Below are 22,829 nucleotides of genomic sequence, written 5' to 3' on the forward strand. Positions count from 1 at the left end.
TGGCCGAAACAAGCCCTGTGACCCCCCCTAAGGTATCATGGCAGCGAAGGCTCCTAATGCGCGTGGATCGACGTTCAACGGGAGATCCACACCGGCAATTTCTTTGAACAGATCCCTGAAGGTCGCGGTCCACAGCGCGACAATGACCGTTGCAGATGTCTCGACATCTGCCCACCAACAATGACCCGCCAGCCCCTGTCACCCGCCAAAAGTTGCGGTCGGGAGAGCGCATCCCCCACCTAAACACCAGCGGACATCCCAAACAGGTCAAATCCTCGATAGCCAAGGCCCACAATCTTGCCGTCGTCCCATGCGTTGTTCCTGGTCCCACCGGCATGGTTGCGATGGAACCTCCCGGGGCCCTGTCGTCCATCTCAACAGGAAGAGGAAGGTCAAGAGACAGGGCTGGGATAGGGGGCCGTCGGACTGCACTAGGGGGGTGGCCGGGCCAAGATGGAAAATATCTATTAATCTGCCATCCCATAGAAGAGCACCACAAGGCCATCACGAACTAGAGGTTCACTTTCTCTCCCTCTCTTACCTTCTTACTATCCTTCAATCCTCCGGCAGGCTGTAGTTCCTTTCCTTAAGGTCCTTTTAGTAACTTTCGCTTCAACTTCACCTGTGCAGGCACACCTTTTTTAGGAAATTTTTACCCTTTCTCGTCAAATCCTCTCTTGTATTTTTTCCACAGTGCTCTTTGGCCCTGTTTTCCCACTGCACAATCGAAAATGCCTTCTATCACACGGACTCTGGCCTTCTCGGCCCTTTTGGCTTTTGCCAACGCTCAGGGCGTTGTCCTGAAGGCTGTCGGTGACAAGGGCGAGAGTGCACCTCTCCAGGGTATGTCCAGCCTGTCCGACCACCGGTAATGCGGGTCACAAGCCAATATATTCGAATATTAACAAAAGACCCTCGCTACAGTCGACCTGAAGAACCCTGCCGACAACAACTTCATCGCCGACGCTGAGATCAGGGAGAACATTGTCAACGCTTGTGGAAGGACTTCTGCTGGTAACATTGATATCGGCGAGACTTCCGAGATCAACCTGTCCAAGAATGCCGTCACCAGCGTTAAGAAGGGTAGCAACCTCGTCCTCACCATCAAGCAGGGTGGTGCCAACGGTGCTGGTCCCTTCGACTGCGACTTGGATCTCACCAACAACTCCAACGGTCTGACTGGCCAGACCAAGCTCAAGACCAAGGAGGCCAAGAAGGGCGACAACATTGAGGTCACCGCCACGATGCCCAACGACCTGAAGTGCATTGGTGGTAAGTGATCAAACAAACGTCACCAACACGAGACCCAAAAAATGAGTTGGCTGACTTGCTAAAATCTTAAACCCTACTCAGGTTCTACTGGTAACCTTTGCATGGTCCGTTGCCGTAACAAGCAGAACTTCGGTGGTTGCGTCGCCATCCAGCAGAGCGACACCACCCCCAACGTCAACAGCCCCCAGAACATCAAGACCGCCGCCACCCTCAAGAGTGTCTTGGATCAGGTCAACGAGGACCAGCGTGACTTCAAGACCACCGTCAATGCCATCGCCACCGCCTCCGAGAAGGACCAGGGTGCCGCCGTCGCCAAGGCCCTGGTCGACGCCAACTTGGCCAGCGGCGTCCTCAAGGACCAGAACACCACCCGCGTCGCTGCTCCCGCCGCCGGTGCTAAAAACAACAACAACAACAAGAACAACAACAAAAACAAGAACAATGGCAAGAAGAACAACGCCAACGCAAGGACCGGCAAGAAGAACAACGCCAAGGCTAACGCCAAGGGCGGCAGGAAGGCCAATGCTGCTGGTGCTCAGGGCGCAAAGAAGAAGGCCAATGCCGCTGGTGCTCAGGGTGCAAAGAAGAACGCCAGTGGCGGCAGGGCCGCCAAGAAGAACAACAAGCGCGAGCTATTCAGGGAGATCAAGAGGTCAGACGCCGAGGACGTCGAGGAGGTCCAGGTCAATGCGCAGAGCGCCGCCGGGGAGGATTTTTTTGACGACGAGGAGTAGAGTATTTTTTCCGTTACTCTCATTTAAAAAAACAACCCTTTTTTACCCTTTAAAACATCAACACGTCAAGTAGCAGATAATGGACGGTCCCGCGGGTTTTTTCTCTGACGGTGGCATTCACTTGTCCTACCTGATGAGTGTTTTCTCCCCTGGGGCTTTTCATAATCTGTGGTTATATGTAAATGTTCTTCTATGCACATCTTTTGAGTTACTATTTCTTGTACTTTTTGGGAGCCATTATACTCTTTTTTTTGGTTGGAACTACTGCGTTGGCTTTTTTTATCAGCTTTTGAAGGATATACCGGACTGGGTCCACTTTTTTGCTTTTTTGTTCTGTTTTATTTTGTTTTGGAAGAGCGAGCATGTGGTTGCCAAATACACCAACAATCTTAAAATCTAAAACTTGTTCGGGAAGAAGGATTAACACTTTGCTTGCACCTGCGTAAACTGATTGGATACCCCAAGTCAGCTGTCGTGTTTTGGAAAAGAAAGACGTCTGATATCTGTTTTCACGCGCACCCACACCACAAGCGCGGCATGCGACTCTTCTACCTCGTGGTAAAATATTTACCGTCCTTGAACAAAACGCGAACGACAAAAAAGCTTTTTTTCCAAAGCCTCAAACTCAAAACCGTAAAGAAGGGTGATGCTGCCGGACCACCCTTTCCGAAAGAAATGCATAACCATACCCAAGGTGTGCTTACGAAAGGCCTAAAGAAGAAGGAAATCCTCCACCATACAGAAATATACTTTGTACCTTTTTTTTTTTTTTTTTTTTTTTGCCTCCTGTCTCCAGGCAAGATCTCGAAACACACCCCCTCAGGGTAAGGGGAGCCTGGCCAACTTCTTTTACATGACCAACAAAGGTGAAAGTGACCCACCCCACACACCCCCAAGGAGGTTCAAGGTTCAAGCGGACTCCCCCGAGGAAGAGTGTTCTTTGTTTTGCCGCCTGTCATTCTTTTCGAGAGCATTAAACCTGGTCCCTTGACCGATTTCTTTTCTTACCCTTACCTCACCGATGTCATATCGTTCTCCAGGGGGCGCTCTGAGTCTCTGACAGCTTTGACTGGCTGCAGGTTCACGGCACGACACGTTGTTTTCGATGGCACCACAGCGAGAGCATTATTCAATGCGCCAAGACATTACCAGTAGCAGTTTATAATAAAGCGGACAAGGGGAAAAAAATGATGAATATAAAAAAAACATCGGAAACAGGCAACTCACATCTGCTTCAGATTGCTCACGCACATTTGCTGGCAAACACTTGCAAAGATGGATCAGTTTAAAAATAATAGAAATGCTTCGAGGCCGTCCGTGACTATTCATATACTTTGAATACATATGTATGTTCTTTGGCAGATCCATCCCTACCAACTTCGAGATAAGGATGTAGCCACACTAATCCCCTCCATATCATAACATTCGTGGGGTAAAAATAAGAAACAAAGGCGCCCGAAGAAACCGAAGCCGGCTAGAAACGTGGTAGGGGCGTGAGGTCATTCTGTGGTTGAAGATAAAACCAACGGTTATGAAAAAAAAAAATAGAAACCAGGCAACGCAACGCTCCTTGAAACTTATGGACAATAAAACGGAAGTTTAATGTCCGGCCTTGCAAGCACTGGGCAAAAAAGCCCAGCGACGGACCTGCAGGTTCGTCAAAAGGGTTTTTTTTTTGCCATAGTGGGTGTCAAGTATCCAAGTGAGAAAGCCCAGCCGAGATCGGGTGGAGCCTGATAAACCTTTTTTTTTTTTTTTGTGTTACAACTCGCGGGATAGAGCAAAACAGATCCAGTCCACAGGTCAATCATTCGTCATACATACCCTCTTCGGGAGAGGCGAAAATTATCTGCTTTTTGTCGACACGGCTGCGGTTGTGGGACAGCCCCGTCTTTGTTCTGCGGGCATCTAAGAATAAGAGTCAAGGACGGTTCGAACGCCCGACAAAGATTTTTTTTGGAGTAGATTTACCAGTAGCGTCCTGGGCGATCGTACTCTCGCGGATAGCCGCCCTCACGGGCATAGCCAGGGTCCCTGGGAGGGAAATCGCGGGGAGGAGGTCGATCGTAGGGCCGGCCGTTGGCATACGGATCAGGAGGGGGATAGTCGCGGCGGTACGGGTCATGATCGTACCGGCCACGCGGGGGAGGCGGAGGATAGTCATCCATGGGAGGACCACGACCATGACGCGGCGGGGACCGGTAACGGGCGCGGTCATCATAGTACTCCCGACGGGGAGGACTGCGATCACGGTACCCATCGCGATATCCATCACGGCGCGGAGGGCTATAGCCGCGAGGCGGACCGCGACGATCATATTCGTCACCAGGGGGGCCGTACGGGCGGCGGCCAGGCGGGGACCGGGACCTGCCGCGACCATCACGTGGCGGGGGATCCGGCTGGGTCTTGGTGGTTGTCAGAAAAGAAAAGCTCCAGGGTCCGACGGAGCCGAGCATGGGCTGGCTGTGAACACAAAGATCCTGTAAAAAAACAAACTCACATTCGCAACACAGCGGACGATCTTATCCTTGAATTCCTTGCCATCCAAGGCTTCAACGGCAGAGGCCAGGTCCGCGGCGGTCTCGAACTCGACAAAGCTGGCCATGGAGAAAAAAGCAAAAAGTCGTCAGGGCCGCGCTCCGGTGAACATCCAGATACTGACATCATCCAAAACTTACCCCTCGCCATTGTTATTCCGTCCAGTCTCGGAATAGACCACATCGAGCTGGGATTGTCGGGCAAAATCTTTCAGGTCCTAGATCCAGAGGCCGTGTAAGTGGAAGGCCAGGAGCGTCTGTGCATGTTGACTTGGGCTGCGGGTTGTTGAAGACTCCTGACGCAAGTGGAAAACTATGCGATGTCCATCTACACCGAGGACCTGGGTCAAGTTGAGTGGTAACGATCCGGCTTGGAGGTCCTCCACCGGAGCATTATCACGTCCAAGTTTCCTGGGAGTCAAAAAGGAATCCAAAAGCGGGAGATCCATCCGGACCGGCCTGGTCGGAAAACAAAGATCCTGCCCGTGGGAACGAGGACAGCAGATGCAATCCAGCCAGGACTCGGTCGGGCGGGAAACAGAAACCAACGTTGCCACGGGTCCAAAGGAATGTAGAGGGGGTCCAAATCCATCAATCCGGAGACAAGAAACGGGAGTAAGGACAGACCTGCCAGCTGGTGTCAACGGGGAGCCCGCTGATTTGCATGCGGAACGCAGTACGTCGAGGCCGTGGTCCAGAGCGCTCGCCGCCATAACCGCCGCCGCCGCCGCCGCCGCCGCCACCACCACCACCACTTCCTCCTTCTCGGTTACGCGTACCGCGGGCGAACTGGACCGTAAGGCGCTCTCCCATGAAAGTCGAACCGTCTGACAAGGCGTGTTAGCACGGGGAGGTATCGATTTCAGGTGTAGTGCGACTAATATTTGCGACTAGGCATTCTCGGCAGCCAGCAATAGAGAGCAGCGAATCGGGTTACATACGAAAAGCTGAAAAAGGGAGCGCAAGAAGTCAGCTTCTGTGATAGACGCAAAAGTGGAAGACGAACGTATGGGCTCTGTGATCGCCTGTTTGTTTGGAAGGAGGGATGGTGCTTACCGGGAACGACGTCACGAGCGTCCAGGGGGTCATCGTACTCGATGAAGCCGAAACCATTCATTAGCTTGATCTCGGTGATCTTGCCCGTGCCATGGCTGGAGAAGTGGGTTGAGACATCCTCCTTTGTGGCTGTAGCAAAATAGTTAGCTCGTCGGTCAAACTAGCGCCAAAGTAAAATGATTCCATTCGGAGAGGTGAGCCTTTGGAAGAAAAAAAAAAAAAAAAAAAAAAGACATCGACGTACCAGAGCGCGGGAGGTTTCCCAGGTAGAGGCGGGTCGAAGAGACCTCGGTCATGTTGCCTAGTAGTTAATTCTTCAAGCGCGGGTATCAGTAAAAGGTTGTGAATTGGCGCGCCGTTTGTTGTGTGTTGAAGAGCAAGTTGGGGAGCGGCTAGCCTCGAGCTGAGGGGTGGCTGGCTTGTCGACCACCTTGTTTGGGAGCTCTGCAGGAGACTGGAAGGCGATGAAGAACGCGGAATCGAACGCACATACAGATGCGATGCAGTCACGTCGATTTTGTAGCTGGAAACGTCGCCGTGATTGGTAGAAATCGGTTGGCGACAGGCCCGCGCGATCCAACGCGGCTAACGGATTGATATTATACGCAAGTCGACGTCTTGCAGTAAATATCTTTTTGTACCAGTCGACGAAAGAGCAACGGTCGATAGGATCGGAGGGAACCTTAGCCTGGTCCGACAAAATTCTGATCTGAATGTTTATCGCCCAGCGGTCGGGTGGGCTGTACGAGGGCGGAGAAATTAGCGCCCAGTTCAGTGCGCGGGCGCCGCCTTGGAAGAGAGGCGTCAACTGCCGAGCTGGCCCAAATCGGCTTAGCTTGTTGCCTGTCACCTCTAGCTTCCCCACAACTTTGCGAGAACTTGCGATGTCATTGGATTTTACTACGCGCTCGAGCACGATTGGACGATCGCAGAGGCCGTCGTCCGAAAAACGAAAAAACACGGTTTGAGTTTGTGCCTCGTGGTATTTTCTACAGTAAGGTACCCACAACGAACAGCCCCAAGTATTAGTTACCAGAACTAAACTAGCACGCTATTCTTTTCTTTTCTTTCCGTTTTTTATTTTTTATTTTTGTGTTTAAGTTGTGCACGTCAAGTCATATACAGTACGTATCTACCCAGGTACCTAGGTAACTACTTAGTCTACCGTGTATAGCCAGCCAGTGTTACCAACAAAATAATTGTTCTCTATACGTTACATGCCCTTTGTCCTTTGTCTTTCCTTTGTCCTTCTCAGCGCCAATTGGCTACCTGATGGTAAGCTCTTGAGCCACTATCAAAAACGGGCTTTGACTTTGACACACTCAATCGCACTCATTAGTGCATCCTCATTTTCCTGGTGAATCTTGAGAATCCTTAGCCCCGACCTTGCGGCGAGGTCGGCCCACTGCTCCTTGTTGCGCTCCTTGCCGCCGACGACCATCATGCTAATGTCCATGACCGCCCCGAAGAGCTTCGGAGGGTTTGATAGGACCTGCTCCAAGATCAACAGCCTGCTGTCGTCGGCCATGGCGTCCACAATAATGCGCAATATCTCGACGCTTTCGTCATCGCCATAATCATGGAGACACGTGCGGATCATGTATATCAATGCACCTGTTGGACGGTGGACGCCGTCCCATCAGAAACATTCAGTATTTGAGCAGGTCTACCTTAGGGACGTTCACTTGCGCGGCGAGAGAAAAAAAAGGAAGCAAACGTACCTTTGACTGGCTGTTCTTTGTGAAAGTTAATGGGAATCTTCCTGGACCCTCTCAGGTCCTCAGGATCGAGTCTCACTAGCTCCTCGATGACCTCTGGCAGATCTTCCAGCACACAGCGACTGGCATCCAAGCCGGGCGTGCTTGCGAGGACTGCCTGGGTGACATGTCCCTTGCTGGACCCAACGTCGACAAGAAGCGGCCGCCCGGGCTGTTTGTTCCCGACGTCGACGATCCACCGAAAATCATACGTCCCATACTTTGGCTGGTTCCCGGACCACACCGCCATGTTGTCCATGAACATCTGGACGTTTTCGGGGCCTTGTTGACGAATGCACTCCCACATGGTCAACTCAGGTCGGCCCTGTGCAAAGGTGAGGAGCGTATGGTGTCGGGTGGTCGGCTCCTTGCGCCCATACTTGGCAAAGTATGTGGGCATGGCCAGTGCTCCTGGGTGCACATACTTGTTGCTGTCTCTCCGGGACGGTTGAGTAAGCTACACTGGGTTGGCATGTTTAAACATTTTAACAGACAGTATGAAAGGGTACGCACAACACAGAATTGTGTCCCCGGGTCGGCTGGGCACCGATGGAGCCCCTGGACCTGTTGCTGTGGGCGAGTTTATCTCCACCGACCAGCTTCAAGATTTTGATGGCTACCAGAGGGTTTGTGATGCGACCTAAAGGGCACCGGTTTGCGACCGTATCATGTTTAGCTCTCGGGAATCAACCTCGACAGGTATGCCAAGCCAGGATGGTGGACTACACACGTATCAAGACTTCCTCTGCGTCGAGTTTCTTGGCCAAGTCGGCAAACGAGATGGCACCCTCTGCGGGTATGTGATCAAACCCTTTGAAATCTTCAAATACCATCAATGCGGCAACGACCATTTGCAGCAGCCATGCGGCCCGCACATACTCTTTGGGTCCGCGCAGCAGTTCTTGGATGCCACTGGCTGCATACAAGGCATGATGGCGAGGGGCATCGCTGTATCTAGCTTTCGTGGCCTGACTTTCCGCACGAATCCGTTTGACCGCCCCGGTAAGCTCGTTCGCGAGCTGCTCGAGCCGTGAAAGTTCCTCATCGTCGAGCCTCAAGGCCCCAAGGTATTCCGAAGGCATTTTGTGTATGAGGTTGTGTTTTTGTCAGATAGAAGATTGTGGTGTGTGTTTGTGTGTGTCTAGGGAACTATGGCAAACTATGCCAAAGTCTGTCCTCGGATTTCCGGGGGCATTCGTCACAATTATATATACACACATACGCGAGTATGTATATTCGTATGTACCAATCATATTTGATCTGTGGCCTAACGGTGTACGGATGAGAAACTCGAAGAATTGCTAGTTGAATCTTCGTTGTATTGTCATCAGTCCCATCAATATCTGCCTCCGGACCACCGACGGCAGCATCACTAGTCATGTCCTGAAACTGTACTAGCTGTATTTACTCTCGCTCTCCCGAAGACTGAAATATTCATTTGAAATGTGTATGGGAAAGTTCTCTTTTGTGCCTCCCATAAAATGAATCATCACGGCTTCAAGAAGTCTTCCGTAGGTAAGCACCCAGCTGCATGGCGACCTCGCTGCAAGGCAAGCCTCGGTAATTTGCACTTTATAGTTGGCCGAAAACCTATCATAAAAAATAAATTTCTGGGCTAATGGTGCATATAGTATTCGTCAGAAACAGGGCCCCTCATATACCGTTAGGGCGAGGCTGAAGCCCGGAGCCAAAGTACCGGTGGCATCCCTTTCCAGGCAGGAAATATGATATCCCTGTATGCCACATCAGTTTACATTGAAGCATGCTGAGGTTTGGAACCTAGTCGCTAGTTTACTAACGAGGGGGCGAGATAGGAATCGGATGACTGCGGACAGCAATCCATGTCAAAAAGGACGTTCGGTACCGGGAAACGCCGTTCGCAAGTCAAACAGAAAGGAACGAGCAACAGGGAATAGGGAAACTAAGCTGATCACATGAGTGTCGGGCAGACTAGGCTAGTTCCAGACAAGAGGAAATACGGATAAGAGAAATCAGGCATAATGTACGGCCTGACACGAAGTAGCTCCTGAGCTATTCACAGAGATGAATAAAGTTGGTAACATGATGTATCTCAATAGTGTCTGCCCCAGTTGTTCAGCAGGAGCGAAGGAGCGCATGGTGAGGCAAACAAGCCCCCATCACCCTACGTGAAGGTACGTATGGTTAATCAACCAAGCTGGAGACTCGACTGGAAAATATAAATGCGTGGAATGCGAATTTATTTCAAAGGGACACGTCACGGTTAGATAGAGATTCACCACGCCGCCAGAATTATTGTCTTCAGTCAGGGTGTTTGAACTGATATGAAGAAATGAAGTTGACGGCGGGGGCCCTTGCCAAATCTCGATTGAGCACCTACATACCTAATTAATAACTTATAGTACTTCGTACTACAATCCTAACACTGTACAATACCCCCACTACGCTAACGCAGTTCTGCACAGACGTTTTGTCATGTGGAAATGTTCCAGGGGGAAGGCCCCGCCGTAGCTCCAGCGGAGCCGCTGTGCTGGCTTGTGTGTGATGCAACCACAACGGCGGGCAAAAAGCAACCAAAACTGTTCTCAACACCAAACAAACAATGACCCATGAACCACAAGGAAACCGGAAACCAACAGCGCAAATAACCCAGCCACCATAAAACAATGGGAGGCAGGCTCGCAGGTGCAGATCTCGAGCCTCTGCTACTGCCGCCTCCGTCGTAGTCCTGTGTTCTGCACCATGGCCCCTCTTGAGACGAAAGAGTTGGCCCTTGCGGCCCTCGGAAGCTTCGTTGCCTGGGGCTATGCGACGCACTGGTTCCCACCCCTCCGGCTCGCTGGTTATGCATTCGTCGCCGGCGCCGTCCTTGCCGTCTTGAGTCTCGCCGCTCTGGTATTACTGACCTCGCGCGGCGCCCAATACCGAACCCACACGACGTCGTCCCGGAGACCGCACGGCGTCGCCTTCGTTGCACCCGCCGCATGGCCCGCCGAGCTCGCCGCCCTCGAATCCCGACAGTCGTACGACCCAGATCCTATCGCCCCGGATACTCCCAAGGTATCAGAGGCCGTCGAGGAGGTGCTCGGCTACATCGTCCGCGATTTCGTGCAGTCGTGGTACGGCAGCATCAGCAAGAACCCCGTCTTCACCAACGAGGTGGACCGGGCTATCCGCGCCGCGCTCGGCAACATCCGCGACCGCATACTGCAAGTTGACCTGGCCGAGGTCCTGACCAGCCGGTTGGTGCCGATTCTGACAGCGCACTTCCGCGGCTTCTACGACGCTGAGCGTGCCGTCCGGGGTAAGAAGCTGAACCGCTCCGTCACCGAAACGGACGAGCTGGACCTGGCCATCGCGGCCAAGTACAATGATGGCAAGCTGCACCCGGCCGCTGCCCTATCGCATATGGACGCGAAAACCACCCAGCAGGAGTACCTGCGCGATGTCGTGGCCAAGCTCCTGCCCAAGGTACTGCCGGAGAACATGTCGAGGAGCCGGGCCGTGACGACCCTTGTACGTGAGATTGTCGCCTGCGCCGTGCTCGGCTCGGTCATGCAGATACTTTCAGATCCAGACACGTGGAACCAGGTCATGGAGAACTACGGCCGGAGCATGTTGCAGGACAGGTCGACGGTCAGGAAACTGCGCGCTGCGCTGGACCAGCACGCCTCGCCCGCGCCCAGGACGTCCAAGCCCGTTGCTTTCCCGCGCCTTAGCCCTGGCGACAGCGAGCGACGGTTTGAGAAATTTGTCCGCTCTGTGCGCAAGGTCTCCAACCTCTCCGACGCTAGGAGGTTCCGCAGCGAGGTTGCGAGCCAGCTAAAGCGGGAGTCACAGAAAGAAGGGCAGGATCCGGTTCATCTGAGGAGGTTAGAGATGGGCAAGAGGCTGCTTGACCAGAGGGTCCAGCAGCTTGCGGCCGCCGGTGGCGACCGGCGGGCGGCGCAGGTGCCGATGCCCAGCCAGGCTCCCCCACGCGCCTCACGGCTCGAAAATGCGTCCCTGGAGGAATTGCTCCGAGACTCGTCTGGCCTCTCGTATTTCATGGAGTACATGGACAGGCAGCGACTATTACCACTGGTTCAGTTTTGGCTCGTCGTGGACGGCTTCCGCAACCCACTGGAAGATGATGGTCCCGAGGACGAGCAGCTTCCCTTGGTCTTGCCGCCATGGAATAACTCTGATAGGCTTGACCTTGCCCAGATCAACCAAGCATACCTGTCGATGCCTGTCTTGAAGGTCCCACCCTCATCACGAAAGCTCGTTCAGGAGTTCCTCGATGCCGGTAGCAAAGCTATCCCCGCCCAGTACTATCGAGCCCGACGCGCCATCCTACGCGCGCAAACTGCGGTGCTGGATGAGATGCGAATTAACCATTTTCAAAATTTCAAGAAATCAGACTTGTTTTACAAGTGTCTTGCCGCCGAAGAGGCCGCTTCCCGGATTGCGGCACCATATACCCCGGCGCCTGCAGGTCAGACATTGACAGCAGCACCGACTCCCACTTCGCCCGCGCTGAACCGAGCTTCGCAGTCGTTCACAACGGCAAGGCCGAACCACGCAACTAGACTTGCCAACCGGCTGAACCCTGTGCCCAATCGGAGGACCGGTTCCACATCGGATCTCAGATCCTTGACGGTCAACGGCAGCGGCCTTGATCCACTTACTTCTTCCCGCAGGTCTTTGGACGAAGGGAACTCGAGTCCCTTATTTGGAGATGAAGAAGACTGGGACAACGAGGCGCTCGCCGATTCTGTCCAGAGCCTCGACCAGGAACCTATGACAGCCCCACCACCGGATACCCGAGTTGTCAAGGCAGTTGAGGATGCGCTTAGCACCATCATGGAAGATAGCCAACCACCGACTGCCGAGGACCTCCGAGCTTCCCTCTTCAGCGGGGAGGATTCCAGTTCAGGCATATTCTCGCCAGAAACAGAGTCCCTACGAGGCTCTGCGCGTGGATCACTCGACATCTCGAGGCCGGGCCAACCGGCAAAGGAGGTTGAAAAGCCGAGCCTGTCGTCCTTGGGTCTGGTCAGTGCCGCATCCAGGATTGGCGTATTTGAAGACAACGACCTGTTTGCAGATGAAGATAAGCACCTTTCGGACGAGCGCGAAGATCTTGACGGAGGAGGCGAAGACGATGACATTGACGAGGTCCACGAGGCTGCGCCCGGGGATCTTGGCCTCGCAGAGGCCATCACGGCACTAAGCAACGATATCGATAAGCTGGTGGCGCAAGAGGCCATTGTCGAGTCTCTACAACGCAAGGCAGAGTTGACCAACAATACTGCCGAGCTCAGGATTCTGCGCAAGTCCAAGGCCAGCTTGCAGAGGGAGATTCGGCGCAAGGAGCTACAGCGCCAGCAATATGTGATCCAAGAGAGCGACAACAGTCTATACGGGCGATCGACAATTAAGATCACGGGAATCCAGGTTGGGCGCGATGACGACGGCAAGGAGTATGCCCTATACGCAATCGAGGTCTCGCGCGACGCTGGTGAGAAGATGCCAGCGGCAACGTGGGTAGTGACGCGACGCTACAGCGAGTTCCTCGAGCTGCACCAGAAGCTGCGGTCGCGCTACCCGTCGGTGCGCAATCTCGACTTTCCCCGCCGCCGCATGGTTATGAAGCTGCAGAGCGAATTCTTACAGAAGCGCCGTGACGCCCTCGAGAAATATATGCGTGAGCTACTCTTGCTGCCCGAGGCCTGCCGCAGCCGTGACCTGCGGGCATTCCTGTCCCAGACGGGCGTTTCCGGCGCCGGTGCCGCTGGTCGTGATCTTGTCGACCGCGAGGACAAGAAGGACATGATGACGCGTCTGTACGACTCGGTCGCCGATGGCATGGAAGACATACTCGGTAGCATCCCAGTGTTGGACCAGCTGTCACTGGCCGGGCAGAATCTGATCGCGGCGGCGACGAGCCAGCTGAACAACACGGTGCCACTGGGCGGAGGCAGCGGCGGTGTGGTCGGCGCCGACGAGGGCGGCATGTCCGCGGCCGAGGCCGAGGCGGAGCTCAACGCCTTTGAGAACAAGGAGCTCGAGCCATTCGTGAAGCCCATCTGCGACGTCTTCCTCGAAGTCTTTGAGCTAAACCGAGGCAACAACTGGCTGCGCGGCCGGGCCGTCGTCGTGGTCCTGCACCAGCTGCTGGGCGGCACCATCGAGCGCAAGCTGCGCGACAATGTCCGCCTCCTGGTCCAGCAGGATGCCGTCCTCAAGTACGTCGGCCTCGTGCGCGAGAGCATGTGGCCCGGCGGCTGCAGCGCCACCCAGAGGCCCGCAAAGGCCCCGCGAACCCCCGCGCAAAAGTCTAGGACCCGCACAGAGGCAAGTCTCATGCTCGCCACGCTCGTGCCGGACCTGGCGGGTAGTGTGGTCGGCAGGCTGAATGCCCAGGCGGCGAGCAGGCGTATCTTTGCGACGCTGAATAACCAGCGGCTGAAGTGAGTGTTTTGATCCGACTTGTTGAACCGTTCGCTGTTTAGATGGCCCTTTTGGATCTCCATGCTTCGTATCTGCTGCTAACTGAACGCTTCCTTTGTGTACAGCACTCACTTGGTCTACACCTTCCTGGATGAGATTATCGACATTCTATTTGGAGAGGAGTAGATTGATGATAGGTAATCAGTCGGGAGCTTAATGAGTTTGATAACCACACACAAACAAACAGCATTGCGGCTTTGGGCATAGCACTGGCGTTTACGGGCTTCTTTTTTCCTTTTCCTCCCTTTTAACTCTAGGGTAATATGTTGTTGTTGGCCAGACTTGGTGACGGCGTGGATATCTGATAGAAAGTATTTAATAATGATGATATACCCTCGTTTCTTTTCCACTTCATCATGTGCCTAGACGGTGTGGACTTGGGGAGTTGCCGAGAAAAGCAAAGAAACAAATACAGCCAACGCCGAGTATTACAAGAGCTTCACCGAGGAAGAGGGAAGAAATTTTATTATTATTAACTGCTACCCCAACAGTCTAAGCCTGTCGCCCAGCTCCCGTACCTCTCCCGTCCCACTGAGGCCTGGGTGACTTTTCTGGAAGCTCATAAACCCAGACACACGGCTGCTGCTGTGGGCTGCCATGAGGCATCTCTATCGCGCATCCACCACCTGCAACTCTATGGGGACGCTCCCGCCATGCAGCTCCCCCGGTACCAGCCCCATTCCATCCGGTGCTGCCGTCATGAGCAACCTTACGGATCGCGCAGAGTCCAGGATTGGCTTTTCGGGGTTATGCTCGTTGTCGCTTGCGCCGCTACTGGTGTCCATTTTGTGCTACGCCTTGGCGCCATCTGGTTTGCCTTGGCCCCGGCGGCGTCAGCGCAGGATAAACGCCAGTGCGCATATCGCCAGTAGGACGCCGCCGCCGGCTACTCCGTCGGCTATGGCGGCCACGGGGATTGTAAGGGGTGTCGGTGGGGTTGGGCATTTCAGGGGTTGGCGACGTTGATGAGAGGTGGGAGAAGGGCTTGCGCGTCTTGTCGTCTGAACAGTTTACTTTCTCGCGGCAGCACATAGACATCGGCGTCGCTCATCTCCCCACCGGCGCCTTCTCCGCCCCCCCCAACACAAATACCTCATACGACGACGACGACCCCGACCCTCTGGTGGCAACTGCACAAAACGGCGACCTTGGCAGCGGAACGTCCGCCGCGCCCGACGCCAGCTGCGAGTAGGAGCGCGTCCGTGGCCACGTTGTACATGTACACCCGATCCATGGGCAAGTTCTGCCATCCAAAAGACCGGTCGATCTGGCCGCAGCCCAGGAGCAGGCCGACGTCGGGGTTGTTGACGTTTTCATTTTTGGTCGGGTTTTAGTGAGCCGACATAGTCTTCTGGGAGAACCGGTGAGTGTATTTGAATAGGCATTGCGAGAATAAGATTGAGGATGCGATGGAGACGACTGGTCATTTCTAACCAATATCAACTTAGCGGGATTCGAATGCGGTAAGGTAAGAAGGGCATCACCAAGCACGATGGCTTTTAACCAAGAAATGATTAAACGCAGTCAGAGGTTAACTTTTCACTGCAAAGATACAAATCTCATTGCCTGAGACTTATCAACACCAAACCGACAACCCATACCTGTTCAACTTTCACAGCGCAACTCCGGCCTTTTTAATTCCGTTGGCCTGCTGCTAGCGAAAGACCATGATAGTAGCAGGTATAATGCTATGAAGGAATACACCACATCTCAGAGACTGGCGAGCGCCATGGCTGACGAAGAAGAGAAAAAAAAAAAAAAAAAAAAAAAAAAAAACAGCATTCGTCGAAAGGCAGAGCTTGCAACATTTGGTTTTTATCGAACTCGGGCCACATAGAAAAGAAGAGGTGACCGATCTCACCCTACCTCAGCCCACCCTTTGCTGCCTCAAATGTATCATTTCTCAAAGGAACATCAGGGGGCGATAGCGAGAAAAAAAGGGGACAAGAAACCTGGCGCTTAACATTGAGCCTTTTCGGGAAACACAACCGCCGATGTTGCGACATGTGCGCCCCAGGTTTTTTTTTTTTTTTTTACTTGACAGTTCTTTCTAGGTGTGCTGAGAAAATACACACCCACCCTGAATTCCCACTACAACCACGACAACTTAAATCTTCCGTAAGGATGCAGAAGTTGGTAAGGCTGAAAAAAGAGCCAGGAAAAAACACGCCAAGGTTAGGGTGCGGCTGCCAGGGGGGCCGCTTAGAACTGAAGCGAATTGACCTATCAAGTCATGTTTACGCATATAATTCCTTTGCCCACCTGAGACTTTTCTTGTCTTGATGGTGCTCTCAAGCGGCCAGGTGAGTCTTCTTTGTCAAAGTACAAAGTCCGGGTCCGCCTGCGCTGATTGCCTGTGTATGGTGCAAAACTCCGATTCAAACAACGCAGTCTTGAAGACTCCAAATCTTTCAAAGTCACCATAAAAGCCTGTCTGTCAGTATTTGGAAATAGACAGTAGTAAGAGTTTTATACCCAACCGATTTGTAGAATATTTTGGAATAAAAAAAGGGAGGAAGAAGAAAACGCTGTAGACTTAAAACCTGACCATATAAAACAAGCGGGGTAAGTGAAGAAGAAAGAAAAGGTTATAGGTAGTCCCTACAACCACGGCTCCCACCTCTGGCCAGTTCAATTACCCCGACGTCCACCCGTGCTCATCAGTGTAATCTTTTGCTTCTTCTTCTTCTTCGCTCCGCCGCCACCAGCAGCAGCACCACTGTTATTGCTGGACCCTACCGCAGGTCCCGCGCTGCCGTCATCCACACCCAAAGCTGCCATCTGCGCAGCTACATCGGCGGCGCTTAAGCTTTCCAGGAAGACGTCGTCCTTAAGCCAGCCATCGTCTAACGGCCGCTGCGGTACCGAAGCCGACGCCTCATCCAGTGACGAAGACGGTGGCAGAGCTGGCGTACCCCACACCGTTCTTGACGATGACGGACTAGTCGAAACTCCCGCAAGTTGTGCGAACCCCTTGCGCGGGTTAGGTGGCGTCGATCCACCCAGCGGTATGAAGTCGTCTGGGTTGACCACCTGCTCGCCACCGAATCTGATCCTAACCTCTTCTTCCGTCGCCGGCATCATCAGTGTCCGCCTCGCGCCGCGCATCGCCGCCGCCTCAAGCCGATCTGCCTGCTGCCGCTCTCGTTCTTCCTGCGCCGCCTTGTCGCGGTTGCGCTTACGCCGTCGCTCAATCTCAGTCGAGTACCTTTCCAGGATCTCGGCCGGCACAATGTCGGTCCAATCGCACTCGAGGAACGATATGTTGCACCCAAGAGGCAGGTGGCCAAGGTACTTGGCTCGGTTCCGTGTCTCTTCGTCCAAAGCATGGCCCGTCGAGATGTGCTCGACCCGTGGTAGAAACGTCGACGGGAACGATGAAAAGGTGCCAAATTGGGTCTTAAGAATCCGTATATCAAGTGGCGAAAGGTAGAGATGTGGCTGCGAAGTGTAAAAGTGAAAGTCAGGTTCCCGTTTCTGGGAACCAGACCCACCATCGCTTGGCGAAGTCAAGGCAGCTTCCGGTCCGCCCAGCTCCGCAACTTTTTCCTTGGCACCATTGATGCTCTTGATGGCGCGCTGCGTCCACTCATTATCCTGATGGAACATGAGCTCGTCCTCCTTCTCCTGCAGCAGCAAGGCTGCAATCTCCTCGTCGTACTGCTCAGACATGTATTGTCCTGTCCCTTTGATGATACGGGCATAGTCCATGATATTGGCAGCAAAATGCCACGGAACATCCTGGCCGACGTTCAGGATGTCTAGGCTCGTTCCTTTGGGTAAGGCAAGCGTTGAGCCCGACTGCCGCACCATGAGCCGCAGAATCACATCATCTCCCGGCCGCGGCAATGGGCTCTCCTGACCAGCATAGAACCGCACCGGTCTGACCTCGTAGATGTAGATGCTATCCTCGCATATGGGGCACTTCTTCCATTTAGGTCGCCTGTCCGCCCCAGTCCCGGGCGTAGCTACGTCGTCGCTTGAAGACGAGTGCATGAATCTCAATATGCATGGCAGGCAGAAAATGTGCCCGCACTTAGCCATGCGTGGTGCCACCGGCTCCGACAGGCAGATCGGGCACTGAGTGGACTGCGACTCCGACGAGGCAATGACCTGCAGGACGTCGCCCCACTCGAGACGCTCGTCGGCATTGGCAGCCTGCTTCCGATAGTCACCCCTGGGCGAGACGACGAATCGGTAGTTGGCGTGCACGTAGCGAGCTTTGTCCCCGGCATGATGGCCCGACCCGGGGCCCCAGGTGGGATTTCGGCGGTACGACCTGGAGGATGAGTGGTGGTGAGAGCGGTATTCTGAGTAGGGACGTGGCGGCAGGGTGTAATCGAGTAGGTGCGTTATCGAGGTCTGGCCCCTCCTGCTGGATGCGTTGCGGACGGCTCGTAGCTCGGCCATGTCGTCATCGTCGAGTTCGTGGATTTCGTCACGCGTCAGGGGTCGCCGCGAATTCCGGTGCTGCTTCTTGTGGCCCTGCCCCTTTCTGGGAGCAGCCGCTGGCTGTGGAATTTGAATAGGTCTGCGTCCGGGCTCGGAGCTCGCTGCGTTCGAGGGTGTTGCCGATGAATGAGCTTGAGGTGGAGCAGTCGGGTTGGAGGGGGGCTGCTTTCCCAGGCCGGAAGCCGAGTTCATGGCGGCGAGTGCCGATTATCTTGAGATCCGTATACAGGACCGATACAAAATAACCCGCAATGAGAGCAATCGAGACCAGCTCACACGAGGGTAGGAAAAGCCGCTGATGAGCTAGGGGTAGTTGTGATTCGCTAAAGCATTGGACTTGGAGATGAGTGAAGACCAAGCTGTAACTGACAATTGATAAAGCGATGATGAAAGGGGGCGAGGCGAGTCTAGGTCCAACTTCGTTAGGTAAGGCAGGGGAGTCGAGATCAAACGGCGGGGCAAACAATACAGTGCCAAAGTTTGTATTCACGGTAAATCCTTTTGAGCTAGCTGGGTGTTGATAGTCACTGCCTCCTAGACAGAAGACTAGCTCTACCACGTGATTGATTGCATGGATTGGTTGGAGCAGGCAGAGCTCTGATCTCCCGTTATTCGCACGGTATGATGTCTTGTAGCTCCGCGTCCTGCCTATTCAAGTCGGAATTGATTGCCATACAGCGAGCCATACAGAGTATGGCTCTTTTACAGGTGTTTGAGCCTATCCATTCAAGCATACTGTATGTGCACAGGACTCTGATATTTTCTGTGGCGGTTTTTTTTTCCTTATTGTGACTGTTCTCAACAGTAGAATCTACTTTGACCCATATACACCCTCAATGGATGGCGACAGTATTCAATCAGGCAATGCTAGAAACGGATTGTTTCTGACTAACAAGTATAGCAGCGAGTGACGATGACTCTATGGTACACAGATGCTTGTTCGCGAGTCTAGACAAGTCTCAGCAAAACTACATGAGCTCGCAAGTTTGTATAGCCTCACAACAGTCTCAATTAGACGCGTAACAGTGGGATATCATGACCAAATGAAAACAAGCAGAAAACATGAAAAAAAAGAGCAAAACAACATGTGAAAAAGCAAAGAAAAAAAGTAAGACCCAAGCAAGAGGCGTGAGGATCAAGTCGATGAAAAAGGTATACTGCGCATGGCCACAACCACCCAATCCCGTCTATACAATCCAACGTATTAAACATTTCGCGCATGCGCCTGACGTGCAAGTGTTGCCAAATTACCACCACCCTGTTTCTACCTTTGTTTTTTTTTCAAGTTGCTTGATTACTTGGAATCCTTGCTGGACAGCTTGCTCTTGACCTTGCTAATGATGGTGCTGAACCGGTTCTTCTTCTTCTTCTCGGCTGTCGCCGGGCTGTCCCCAGAGGCGGCCGTGCTCGGAGTCTCGGTCTTCTTGGTCGGCGTCTCAGGCGCCTTGGTTGCTGTGGGTTCAGGCTCCTTGACGACCTTGGTAGTTGGCTCCGAAGAGCCGTTGGTCGCAGGCTTGGCCTCTTCAGCCTTGTCTGTCGTCTCAGCTGCCTTCTCCTCGACCTTCTTCGACTCTTCCCCAACGGCAGGGGCAGGTGCAACCTCCTTCAGAAGCTCGGCCTCAATCTTCTTCTTCTCCTCAACAGCCGCCGTGTTGGCCGCCGCCTCCGGGCTTTCACCGGCCTCCTTGATGGACTCCTTGACCTCGGCAGGGACCTCGGGTGAAACTTCCTGTCGCACGCTCTCCTGAGCAGCCGGCGCAATTGCGCTCTGCACAGAGGCAGGGAGGCTTTGCTTGACCGAGTCGGGCAGCTGTGCAGCGGCGGCGGTTGCCTGGTCAACCGCGCTGTCCTTGGCAGCGACGGCAGCACTCAAAACACCAGCAGCGGTAGCAGCCGCAGTCTCAGCGAGGGTCTTGTCATTCTCAGACTTCTCGGTACCCTTGCCGGCGGTACCCTCAGAGGTCGCAGGGGCCTCAGGCACCTTGCTCAGAAGCTCAGCCTCAACCTCATTCTTCTCCTTGATCTCTTCGCTGACGGCGCTGGCCTCAGGGTCGACACCAGCCTTCTCCTGGCTCTCCTTGACGATTGCGGGGGCCTTGGGCTCCAGGGGCACCTCGGCAGCCAAAGCAACGGTTGTTGACTCGGGGCCAACCGAGCTGACGGTGACATCGTTTGCGGCGGCGACAGGCAAGCTCGACTCGGGAATCATGGTGCTGCTGACAGGAGGCAGAGTAGTAGAGACGCCGGGGAGGGTGTCGGCCTTCTCGTATGACTCGGGATCAAGCTTGACATTTGCGTTGATATCGGCGGTCTTGAACTCTTCGGGAATCTTCTCACCAGGTGCAAGCTTGATGGGGTTTACGGCGCCGTCAGAAGCAGGGAGCGGGCTAATCTTGACCTCCTTCTCCAACTCTGCTGCTGGTGTCTCGGGGAAAGCGCCTGGAACAGGCGAGTCCTTGGAATCCTTGGACATTTCTCCTTCTGTTTCGGCTGCGGGTGCTTTGTCCTCCTTCTTTTCCAAAGGAGCGTCGGCGGCCAAGGCAACGGTAGTGGCTTCAGGGGCGACGGAGTTGATGATGGCGGCCTCTGCTGGTGCGCTCTTGATGATGTCTTCGGGGGTGAGTACGTTGTTCTCGATGCCGCTTGCGTCGTTTTCTTTCGGAGCAGCCTGGTTGACAGTCCACTGGCCGTCGACAACAAACTGGACCGATTGAAGGAGGGATTGAATTAGCAAGGAAGCTTCAGCGATCTCAAGGTCACGCTGGTCAAATGTCCTAGGTCGAGACTGGACTTTGTTCGAATGTGCAGTACAGGGGGTGGCTGGGGCAATGGAAGCTAAATGAGGGGAGGGGAAATGATCGCGGACGGAGACGATGGAGGTACTAATTTGGTGCGTGGGACGTTCTTTGTACTTGTGCACCCCGGCAGCAAAGGCGTGGTGACAACAACAAGCCAGGCAGGCGAGTGAGCAATGACGCCCGATGAAAGGCCTAGACTAGACTAGACTCCCCCGAGCATCCCGTATCTTGCTCGGACCAGGGCAGGTGGACAATCAAGGTAGGATTGAATTGTTACCTGATCTCACCAGCGTGCTGCACCTGTTGCTCGTGTCCGGCTACTGATTACCTGCCAGGCCAGAGCACCGAGCGGGGAGCCGGGGTTGCATCATAGTGCGCATATGGGCGTGCGCGCGAAGTGACGGGGGGAGCTTCTCCATTGCGAGAACTAGCGGGTATAACAGGTCAAGCGAAAGTGAATGGACCCCAAAGAGATGAATGGGCCAATCACGAGAGGAACTGGGGGGAGGGGGTAAGGTTGCTTGTGAATCCAGGCCGCATAAGAAACAATATGGTAAATCCCAGCTTGGGCCCAGTTCAAATTGCTAGTGGCAGCATAGCCGCGGCGCCGCCTCAAAACATGGTGGAACAAGGTAGGCCGAGGGAAAGCTACGAGCTTTGGTTCTGTGGCTTGTGGAGAGCTCCGAGAATGACTGCAAAATCGCCGGGATAAACGCAGAAGCCGGGGCCACGGGAACAATTTGGTGCAGTATGGAGTAAATGCAAACAGATGATGGCGGGAGGGGTCGCGACGCATCAAAAGATGAATGCTTTGACATGCCGAAAGGATGTTGACGGATTGGTGGTGACAGAGCAGAAGAAATAAACAAATCGGAGCTAACCTTGTAATAAATCTTTTCAGTGGTCTCGGGGAGCGTCACGGTCTTTTCGAAATTGTCGCCAACCTTGTCCAACTGGACCGTCTTTTTCCACTCGTCAAAGGTGCCTGTCACAAAGACGCTCTCGCCAGCGTTGGGCCTGTGTCGTAATTTCAACGGGAAAATCATCAGCGATCCATCCATCCATCCAATTAGCCAGTCGCTCCTGCCGCCATGGAGCTCAACTCGAGACTCCGATGTTGCCGGACGCCCTTGCTTTTTTCATTTCCTTTTTTTTTTCTCCTTTCTTTCTTTCTGTAATTCCTCCTATTTTTCTCTCCGAATGTACTCCGTAGCTTGCGCATTACGATTCCGCGTGGCACACGAGTGCTCGATAGCTGTCTGCCACACCGTTTCATGTCGTGACAAGACAACCAAAAACCAAACACCATTGATGGGCAGTAGTCATGACCAAAGTTTACTCACCACTTGAACGTGTATGTTCCCATCCTGACAAGCTGCTATATGGAAGTTTTAACGCGATACAACGGGTTTGGTAAAGCTGTTATGTTGGCTATCGGCGAGCTCGATGTTTGATGACTGCGGGGCCGGTGGTGGCCGGTGAAAAGCAATGACCAAATCGTTGGTTTGATGATGTGCAATAGCAAATAAGAAATATGTCGTGGCGCGCTGGTGACTCGTCTCGTCTTTATTAAAGGATGGCGTTTGGAACGGTTCGAATGGATGTCGAGTTTCTAGCAAGAGATAAACAAAGCGGCGCAGAGGGGAAGAAAAAGAAGACGGTTTAAAAAAATGCAGATAAAAAAATAGATAAAAAAAAAAACTTCGTAGATCAAATCATTCAACCCGCAGCAGATTCCCTCAGAATCCA

At 53.6% G+C, this 22,829-nt stretch overlaps 8 protein-coding genes across 9 annotated transcripts; 4 read left to right on the plus strand and 4 right to left on the minus strand.

Annotated features, from left to right (window-relative positions):
* Positions 1-442: 442 nt before the first annotated feature.
* MGG_00992 (uncharacterized protein) lies at positions 443-2,479 on the plus strand. The gene is made up of 3 exons (XM_003717906.1): positions 443-843; positions 925-1,272; positions 1,354-2,479. Exons 1-3 carry the CDS (start codon positions 732-734, stop codon positions 2,004-2,006), a joined length of 1,113 nt encoding a protein of 370 aa, XP_003717954.1. The 5' UTR covers positions 443-731; the 3' UTR covers positions 2,007-2,479.
* A 793-nt stretch (positions 2,480-3,272) lies between these two features.
* On the minus strand, positions 3,273-6,364 carry MGG_11457 (the record flags this gene model as incomplete). Of its 2 annotated transcripts, XM_003717908.1 has the most annotated exons (9): positions 3,273-3,914; positions 3,978-4,411; positions 4,507-4,603; positions 4,685-4,761; positions 5,171-5,370; positions 5,485-5,490; positions 5,600-5,728; positions 5,844-5,913; positions 6,093-6,364. In XM_003717908.1, coding segments are annotated over 8 exons (996 nt in total). In that variant the 3' UTR covers positions 3,273-3,913. The 2 variants fall into 2 exon arrangements, with proteins under 2 accessions (XP_003717956.1, XP_003717955.1); XM_003717907.1 differs by lacking the exons at positions 5,485-5,490; positions 6,093-6,364 and having other exon boundaries at positions 3,892-4,411; positions 5,844-5,895.
* Positions 6,365-6,893: 529 nt separating this feature from the next.
* On the minus strand, positions 6,894-8,438 carry MGG_11458 (uncharacterized protein; the record flags this gene model as incomplete). The annotated part of the gene is made up of 4 exons (XM_003717909.1): positions 6,894-7,213; positions 7,321-7,813; positions 7,953-7,996; positions 8,087-8,438. The coding sequence occupies 4 exons, from the start codon at positions 8,436-8,438 to the stop codon at positions 6,894-6,896; spliced, it is 1,209 nt and encodes a 402-aa protein (XP_003717957.1).
* A 449-nt stretch (positions 8,439-8,887) lies between these two features.
* On the plus strand, positions 8,888-9,606 carry MGG_17332 (uncharacterized protein; the record flags this gene model as incomplete). The annotated part of the gene is made up of 4 exons (XM_003717910.1): positions 8,888-8,916; positions 8,988-9,048; positions 9,435-9,509; positions 9,586-9,606. 4 exons carry the CDS (start codon positions 8,888-8,890, stop codon positions 9,604-9,606), a joined length of 186 nt encoding a protein of 61 aa, XP_003717958.1.
* A 293-nt stretch (positions 9,607-9,899) lies between these two features.
* MGG_00990 (uncharacterized protein) lies at positions 9,900-14,179 on the plus strand. The gene is made up of 2 exons (XM_003717911.1): positions 9,900-13,790; positions 13,896-14,179. Exons 1-2 carry the CDS (start codon positions 10,078-10,080, stop codon positions 13,954-13,956), a joined length of 3,774 nt encoding a protein of 1,257 aa, XP_003717959.1. The 5' UTR covers positions 9,900-10,077; the 3' UTR covers positions 13,957-14,179.
* A 248-nt stretch (positions 14,180-14,427) lies between these two features.
* MGG_00989 (uncharacterized protein) lies at positions 14,428-15,022 on the plus strand (the record flags this gene model as incomplete). The annotated part of the gene is made up of 2 exons (XM_003717912.1): positions 14,428-14,748; positions 14,840-15,022. 2 exons carry the CDS (start codon positions 14,428-14,430, stop codon positions 15,020-15,022), a joined length of 504 nt encoding a protein of 167 aa, XP_003717960.1.
* A 1,393-nt stretch (positions 15,023-16,415) lies between these two features.
* Positions 16,416-18,474, minus strand: MGG_00988 (RING-15 protein; the record flags this gene model as incomplete). The annotated part of the gene is made up of 1 exon (XM_003717913.1): positions 16,416-18,474. One exon carries the CDS (start codon positions 18,472-18,474, stop codon positions 16,462-16,464), a length of 2,013 nt encoding a protein of 670 aa, XP_003717961.1. The 3' UTR covers positions 16,416-16,461.
* Positions 18,475-19,069: 595 nt separating this feature from the next.
* On the minus strand, positions 19,070-22,781 carry MGG_00987 (uncharacterized protein). The gene is made up of 3 exons (XM_003717914.1): positions 22,424-22,781; positions 21,962-22,097; positions 19,070-20,983 (listed from the first exon to the last, which is right to left on the minus strand). The coding sequence occupies exons 1-3, from the start codon at positions 22,444-22,446 to the stop codon at positions 19,577-19,579; spliced, it is 1,566 nt and encodes a 521-aa protein (XP_003717962.1). The 5' UTR covers positions 22,447-22,781; the 3' UTR covers positions 19,070-19,576.
* Positions 22,782-22,829: the final 48 nt, after the last annotated feature.

This window comes from Pyricularia oryzae, chromosome 5 (assembly GCF_000002495.2).
Source record: "Pyricularia oryzae 70-15 chromosome 5, whole genome shotgun sequence".
NCBI classification, from domain to species: domain Eukaryota; kingdom Fungi; phylum Ascomycota; class Sordariomycetes; order Magnaporthales; family Pyriculariaceae; genus Pyricularia; species Pyricularia oryzae.

What these genes read in the sequence shown, in the direction of transcription:
- MGG_00992 (XM_003717906.1), top strand. Translation starts at nt 732, where the DNA reads ATGCCTTCTATCACACGGACTCTGGCCTTCTCGGCCCTTTTGGCTTTT. An exon ending in CGAGAGTGCACCTCTCCAGG is followed by an intron (nt 844 to 924) that starts GTATGTCCAGCC and finishes CCCTCGCTACAG; the next exon opens with TCGACCTGAAGAACCCTGCC. An exon ending in CGACCTGAAGTGCATTGGTG is followed by an intron (nt 1,273 to 1,353) that starts GTAAGTGATCAA and finishes AACCCTACTCAG; the next exon opens with GTTCTACTGGTAACCTTTGC.
- MGG_00987 (XM_003717914.1), bottom strand. Translation starts at nt 22,446, where the DNA reads ATGGGAACATACACGTTCAAGTG. An exon ending in GGAACATACACGTTCAAGTG is followed by an intron (nt 22,098 to 22,423) that starts GTGAGTAAACTT and finishes ATTACGACACAG; the next exon opens with GCCCAACGCTGGCGAGAGCG. An exon ending in CTGAAAAGATTTATTACAAG is followed by an intron (nt 20,984 to 21,961) that starts GTTAGCTCCGAT and finishes CAATCGGTCCAG; the next exon opens with TTTGTTGTCGACGGCCAGTG.
- MGG_00990 (XM_003717911.1), top strand. Translation starts at nt 10,078, where the DNA reads ATGGCCCCTCTTGAGACGAAAGAGTTGGCCCTTGCGGCCCTCGGAAGC. An exon ending in CTGAATAACCAGCGGCTGAA is followed by an intron (nt 13,791 to 13,895) that starts GTGAGTGTTTTG and finishes CTTTGTGTACAG; the next exon opens with CACTCACTTGGTCTACACCT.